At 41.6% G+C, this 7,544-nt stretch overlaps 1 protein-coding gene across 2 annotated transcripts in view; it reads right to left on the bottom strand.

Annotated features, from left to right (window-relative positions):
* The window catches only part of tanc2a (tetratricopeptide repeat, ankyrin repeat and coiled-coil containing 2a), a 73,732-nt gene that overhangs the window by 8,846 nt on the left and 57,342 nt on the right, over positions 1-7,544 (bottom strand). For both annotated transcript variants that reach the window (XM_078269216.1, XM_078269215.1), the window contains 7 exons: positions 7,209-7,346; positions 6,968-7,066; positions 6,091-6,282; positions 5,280-5,373; positions 3,745-3,878; positions 1,921-2,044; positions 1,231-1,406 (listed from right to left, as the gene is read on the bottom strand). In XM_078269216.1, coding sequence (XP_078125342.1) covers positions 1,231-1,406; positions 1,921-2,044; positions 3,745-3,878; positions 5,280-5,373; positions 6,091-6,282; positions 6,968-7,066; positions 7,209-7,346 — 957 coding nt within the window. The remainder of the gene's footprint in view (positions 1-1,230; positions 1,407-1,920; positions 2,045-3,744; positions 3,879-5,279; positions 5,374-6,090; positions 6,283-6,967; positions 7,067-7,208; positions 7,347-7,544) is intronic.

Raw genomic sequence — 7,544 nt, 5'->3', positions numbered from 1 at the left:
ACAGCTGCTGTCCTATGACAATAATACGCATTCTATTCTAGTTGCCTGCTGTAGTTAGCCAGCCCCAGGTAGCCAGTGCGGGCCGACCACATGCTGCTTCCTTTAGTTTAGGCAATGTTACGAGGAAACACTAACGGTTATGCAGATTATACCCAATTCTATCTATTGATCAAGCCAGATCAAACTAATCAGTAAGCTAAACTTTATGCATGCAATGAGGACATAAAAACCTAGAGGACCTACAATTACAATCAAACAAACAGTCACTGTAGATGGCATTGCCCTGGCCTCCAGCAGTCCTCCGCAGAGTCTGCAGGACAGGTAAGGCAGGGACTAGTCTATATCCACGACGTTCCACTTCAAGGATTGCTCCGGTGCTGCCGGAAATTCCGCCGGATTTCACTCTTTTCGGCCGGATGTTTGTCACCTTCCTCTCTCTTTGTGTTGGCGTTTTAACCTCTGTTTGATTTCTGAGGACTATGGTTAACTGCTCCTCAGATCTCTGCAGGGTAAATCCAGACAGCTAGCTAGACTATCTGTCCAATCGGAGTTTTCTGTTGCACGACTAAAACAACTTTTGAACGTACACACGTTCCACCAAAACAAGTTCCTTCCAGAGGCTATTTTGCAGCGGCACTGTGCCTCCGTCCGGCGCTTAGCACCGCCCAAGACGATAATCAGTCCCTCCAGAAAAACGCGATTATGCGATCGTATAATTCAATGCATAATCAGCCAAAGTCTGCATATTTATTCGGGGGGGGGGCCCCGCATTTTTTCAAATACGCTGCACTTTCGCCGCATAAATTGCCAAGTTCTGCGCAAAATATGCGGGGCTTTCATGATTTCATAATTCCCGCATTTTCGTTTCGTTTCAGAAAGTTGAAAAATGTTGCGTTTACTTCAAACAAGAGCAGCCATTTTCCTCTGTTGCCATGGGAACGTTATGAAGTGAAGTAATTACGTGACGTGAACGCAATTTCATCGCATAAAATTGCATAAATATCCCGCATATTCCATCACATTTTTTAAGAAAACTTGCCGCATAATCAAGGATTTTTGCCCGCAACAATCACAAAGAAAATAATTTTTCTGGAAGGACTGGATTGTGATTGGTTTAAAAAAATGCTGTGTGGACTAGCCAGACCCAAGATCTGGCAACGCTAAACTGTGACAGGGACAGAGACACTATTTCTTAAATATGGCAATTATAACTGCATCTGTGTTACACACCACTTCTGGGTCTCCGCAGAAGGCAGCCAGATCCAGAGGGGTCCGTCCACTGCGGTCAGCGTGACTCGTGGCTGCGCCTCGCTCCACCAGCTCTCTGACCAATGGGAGCTGGCCTTTCAGACACGCCCAGCTCAGCGGCGTTAACCCCTCCCTGTCAGCCTGGTCCAGAGAGGCTCCTGGGGAAAGAGAGAGGCAGAGGCCGAGACATTTTTCATAACAGTATACTAAAATCTCTTCTATGTCCTTTATATCTATGAATAACTTTAACTAGCGTCAAAGTTAACTTGTGGTTGACTTAACATCAATCCATGAAGGGGGGACACCTCAGGTGAATAGGAAAAAAATAATTAACTAAAAGATCTCACCATGAATCTTCCCCAGTTGATTACTTACATTGAGAAATATATTTTTGTATTACATAATACGTTTTCTGAAATGTGTCTAAATATGCAAATGAGGCATTATCTTATGTCAACTTTTGGTTTGGTAAAATAAACATCTAAATGTGTATTTTGGATGTCTTTTTCCCCAATAGCCTGAAAGAAGACATGCTACGGAAGCAAAATATCCCAAAAACTCAAAATTGAACAATGATGTTTTTTTGCCTGAGTGTCTCGCCTTAACTAAATTTCCAATTTAGGGGGGTGGTTTTTTTTTTTCTGGGTGCGTAAGTCGAATTCTGGGGGTTACCATGATCCAGTAGCAGCTGGGCGGTGGTCACGTGTCCCTCTGAGGCTGCCGTCATCAGAGCAGTTCGACCCTGCTGGTCGACCATGTTCACCTCCACCCCGTGGCTCAGTAAGAGCTCCGCCACCTGAGTGACAGACGCAAACGGAGACAGACGCTCAACAATTCTGCGGAGGAAACTCTCAAACTTTGATGTGAGGAAGGATTTTTTTAAAGATTTTGTTTTGGGGCATTTTAGGCCTTTATTTGTATAGGGCAGCCGAAGACATGAAAGGGGAGAGAGAGGGGGAACGACATGCAGCAGAGGGAGGAGTACACCTCTATATACAAGCTCTACAAGGTGAGCTACCCAGGCGCCCTGAGGAAGGATATTCTAACAGCCGTGTATGAATCACTCGCTGAATCAACACCCACTTTCAACATCTTATCCTGGTTCAATTTCATCTCTGTTAAGAATATATCTAAGTTTTCCCGGCTCGTTGATCAAGCAAGTAAAACGGGCCAAACCCAAACGTCATTATCAGTACTTCACACCCAAGCAGTTGCGTAAATCTTTCCAGTAACAGCCATCAGGCCGTCACTATAAAGTCCCTCTAGCCAAGACAAACACTTACAAACACTCCTTCATTCCCACTGCCATAAACATCCTAAATAAAAAGTAATGACCCCCACACACACACACACAAACACAGTCTATGTCACTTTGCACACATACATTGGATTTTTTTATCCCGTTCAAAATATTTTTATAAGCTATTGTTTGTTTACTGTCCGAGTTTTGTAATATCCCTTATAGTTGTCACAGCCCTATTACCCTTAAGATAGTGTTTATAACCTGTGTATATATATATTTATTACTTCTACTCTATGTTTTACAAACTCATACATAGTTATCATACTCCAGTTACAGTATTCATAATTTATTATATGTTTGCATTCTTTTGTATAGTATAAGTTTTTTTTGTCTTATTTTATTGTCCTTAGTATAACCCTTTTCTGTTTGAGTCGGTGTGCTTTTCTTTACTCTTAGGTCTTTTTACTTGACTCAAAGAGCCTGCACAAGAGTCCCTATGTGCCTGGACTGTTTGGTGTATGCACGAATGGCAAATAAACATCTTGAATCTTGAGTTTTCTTTTTGCACTGTATGTTGAGGCCACGTCTAAGACAATTTTCTGTTATGACAGACAATATAAGTTTTTCGAATCTGAATTTCTGGAGCAGGAGCCAGACTTACAAAGATAGATAACAGCTACAAGTGTATGCACTATACAGGATTTACCCTATTATACTTTATCGACATGAATTGATGTCACATGAACAACGGTTAAAGTTACTCAGGCTACCGAAGAATGCCATAATTCCTCCGTTCAATTAGGCCTAAGCGATGCACCCCAAGCTTCCATCCTTAACAGTTTTGCGTGTTAGCATTTGAACAAAGTGTTCCACAGTGTGTGCAGACTGTAGTTACAGTATTGCCTGAGACCTTTTGGAGGAGCAACACTTTGAGACTTTGCTCAAGATGCAAAGGCGTTATGCTGTCAGCTATTCCATCTATCAATACATAATCTCTCTCAAGAGTTAAAAACGACACAAGGGTTAACAAACAGCCATGTATATCGTCTATTCCAGTCACTCCACTGCTGGCTGTTACCATTTAACAGGAGAGAGGAGCAAGAGGGGTTAGGATGGTGACCGGCCTCTGATGAGCTGATTTCACAAATCACCTTTTCAGGGGAGCCCATGTCTTATTAAGGGGAGCCGAGCTCCCCCTAGCTCCCCGTAGTTCGCACCCTGTGTGTGTGTGTTTTCTGTGTGTTCCACCATACCTGCAAGTGGCCACGTCTCACAGCACTGAAGAAGGGAGCCACGCCCCGCCTGTTGCCTTGCTCAACGGCAGCGCCCTGATCCAGCAGCAGCCTGCAGACAGCCAGCATGCCGCTTCCTGCTGCGGCTGTCAGAGCTGACACAGAGATACAGGCAGACAAAGAGGGAGGCAGAGGGAAACAGGTTTCCTAAATGTGAACATGTACGTTTGACCAAAAAAAAACAGCATGAAAAACATATTACAAAACAGGGTCTTTATTAATGATTTAATAAAAATAGCCCCTGTATCTGTATCTCATTGAATATTGACCTCTGCTTGCAAGATGTTTGGGATGATGAAGAATCAAATGACTCTTTGGTTGACTAGGAGTGAATCTGTGGCTTAGTTTTGAAAAGAACACATGCAACTAGGGCTGAACGATTTAGGGAACAATCTAATTGCGATTTTTCTGCCAGATATTGCGATTCAATTTGCGATTTTTTTTCTTAAAAGTTGAGCTAAAGTTCATTATTCAGTGTGTAACAGATAGACCATGTCATGGAGCATTATGACATGAGACACCTTCCAAACTGCTCTACATTCTTATGCAGTGATGAGAACATAGATATGTCCTGCCAGCAATCGGGGGTTTTCTTTCAATAAGCGTGGAACATTGAACAGTCAAACACAGAACATTTATCACAAAAGCTAAAGTTATAATAATGAAATAAAAAACATCAGTACTTTCCTGTAAACTGAAATGTCTGATGTGCCTCAGTTCAACAGCAGCATCTACATATTGCACCTTCTACCGTCATGTTAAATAAAGGAATAAAAAATAAATGAAAGATCCACTGAAAATAGGACGTTTCTGTAAACAATTTGTGATATGTAACATTATTCCAGCATTTACCATGTGAAAAAACAGTAACTATAATAATAATAATAATAATAATAGAGGAATAAAAAATGTTAAACCAAATGTTACACCAAACATTCAACCAAATAATTCACATTCGATTAATCGCGGTCTTCACGACTAGCTAATTGCATTCTTTCAAATCTCAATTTAAAAATGATTAATTGTTCAGCCCTACATGCAATGATCTACATAATGATCTACATATTTAGAAAACACTTATTTCATATATTGTGAGAAACTGAGGTTCTAGAAATAAAGGAAGCCGATGGGGTGCAATTAAGTTGAGTGGGGTTGCTTGAGTTCTTATCGACTTGACTAGTAGTAGTAGTAGTATTAACAGTAGTAGTAGTAGTAGTGTAGTTTTCCTACAGTATGTACAGTCATGTGAAAAAATTAGGACACCCATGCTAAAGTTGACTTAAAAGAGGAATAAAAAAAAAAAATCATCTTTTGCAAATTGGTCTTAATGCCTTAATTAAAAAAATGAGGAAAAATCCAACCTTTAAGGACACCAATTTTGTTTGTGAATGAATAATGTATCGTAAGTTTAGTCGTTTAGTCAACTTTAGCATGGGTGTCCTAATTTTTTCCACATGACTGTATGAACATCTGTGGTGTAGTTGTTGTAAACAGACCTGTCTCCCCCCACAGACTGTCAGCTGTGTTGATCTCCGGTCTCTCCTCCTCTTTCTCGTCCTCCTCTGGAAGATCCAGGAGGTATGACACCATCTACCCACACACACACACACACACACACACACACACACACACACACACACACACACACCAAATGTTACAAACACATCAGAAGAAATAGTGTGTCATGACTTACTAACACACAATATTGGAAAAGTTTGTGTGTTGGTGTGCAGAGGTGGAAAGAGTACAAAAATATTCTACTTAAGTAAAAGTACAATTACTTTGATGAACTTTAACTTGAGCACAAGTAAAATTAAAAATTAAAAATCCTTAGTCACCTTTTAACAGCCGGGGGGGGCTAAGTACAATACTTCAAACAAAACATACTTTAGTAAAATGTAAAATTACAGATTTTAAAAACTTCCTTAAAAAGTAAAAGAACACCAAAAAACTACTCAATTACAGTAATGGGAGTAATTGTAATTTGTTACTTTCCATCTGTGTGTGTGTGTGTGTGTGTGTGTGTGTGTGTGAGTGTGTGTGTGTGTGTGTGTGTGTGTGTGTGTGAGTATGTGAGAGAGAGAGAGAGTGTGAGTGAGAGAGAAAGTGTGTGTGAGTTTGTGTGTGAGTGAGAGTGAGTGTGTGTGTGAATGTGAGTATGTGTGAGATAGTGAGTGTGTGTGTGTTAGTGTGTGTGTGTTAGTGTGTGAGTGTGTGTGTGTGTGTGTGTGTGTGTGTGTGTGTGTGTGTGTGTGTGTGTGTGTGTGTGTGTGTGTGTGTGTGTGTGTGTGTGTGTGTGCAGTTGACCTCTGTGTGGCCCATGCTGGCGGCTGCAATCAGTGCTTGCTGCACCGCCTGGATCCTGCTTGCCCCTCTCTGGCCACAGCAGGAGGTGCAGCTCCAGTCTGCACGCTTCAGCAGGAAGCGCAGCACCTCGAGGTGGCCCCGCTGGGCTGCGTGCACCAACACACACCGGCCTGAGTTGTCCACATGACCCACCTGAGTACACGGGGAGACAGAGCCAACGGAAAACAGAATGAACATTACCAGTGGTGGAAGAAGTATTCAGATCTTTTACATAGGTAAAAATACTAAAAATACTGTTGCAGTAAAAGTCCTGCATTGAAAATGCTACTTAAGTAAAAGTATGTAAGTATCATCAAGAAAATGTACTTAAAGTATTAAAAATAAAAGTATTCAATGCAGAAAAATCCTCCCATTTTAGAAACTGGAAACGATCCAAATGGTTGTGTGTTTAATCTGCTAATAATTTCAGCTGGACTTGTAGGCCGTTATACTGTTGGCTAGTTTCATTTATAATAAAACATCAGATTTGATAAACTACATGTGTTTTATGTGCAAAAATCTTAATGTGTAAAGTAACTAGTAACTAAAGCTGTCAGATGAATGTAGTGGAGTAAAAAGTACATTTCTCCGCCGAGCTCCCCCTTAGTTCGCACACTGAATAGGTGTTCAAAATGTGTCTTAAGAAATGTTCATATCTCTGCTGTCACTGATCTCCTGATATAAATAAAGAATAAAAAACTTTCGGAGACAGCGTCATCCTTCATACGACCACTGGATGGCACCAAAGTATAGATTTTTTTTTTTCTTTTTTATTCTGCACAGTGGCTTTAAATCTAGAGCACCACACAATCTTGCAGGCAGACAGATGGACGGCTACCTTAGCGGAGTGCTGACTCAGCATGGTGACGATGTCCAGTTGTCCAGCTGCGGCAGCGAATCCCAGTGCAGTCAAGCCGTCATGTGACCGAGCATCCACCTAGAAACAACACAGAAGACACAAGCTTGGTTGCGGTAAATTGGCACAATCCTCCAATTGCAACCTTCAACAATATTTTCATGAAGCCAGGGACTGAAAAAAACCAAACGGCAATGATTCCACAAACATTGGAAAACCTTACCTGAGCTCCGAGGTCGAGCAGCAGTGCCACAGCATCACTGTGGCCCAGGTGAGCGTGGACACACAGCAGGGGCGCGTTGTTGAGGACGTCGCTACGGTAATCCACGTCGGCCCCGCCCATAATCAGCAACCTGCTCACCTGGACAGGTAGGGAGCCAAGTTACAAGTTAGGGCTGGACAATATGCTTTTGTCCCGATTCGATTCTTTATTAACGATACATGGGTGACGGTTCGATTTGTATTGTGATTGTAGAAGTGTTGGGATTCGATAGTATTGCGATTTTCTTTTCCTTCTTTATAAGGTCCCATATGGTGTCACTTAAACTTACATTTGTAT

Source organism: Sander vitreus, chromosome 15, assembly GCF_031162955.1.
Source record: "Sander vitreus isolate 19-12246 chromosome 15, sanVit1, whole genome shotgun sequence".
Taxonomy (NCBI): Eukaryota; Metazoa; Chordata; class Actinopteri; order Perciformes; family Percidae; genus Sander; species Sander vitreus.
This window is presented reverse-complemented; position numbering and strand designations above follow the sequence as displayed.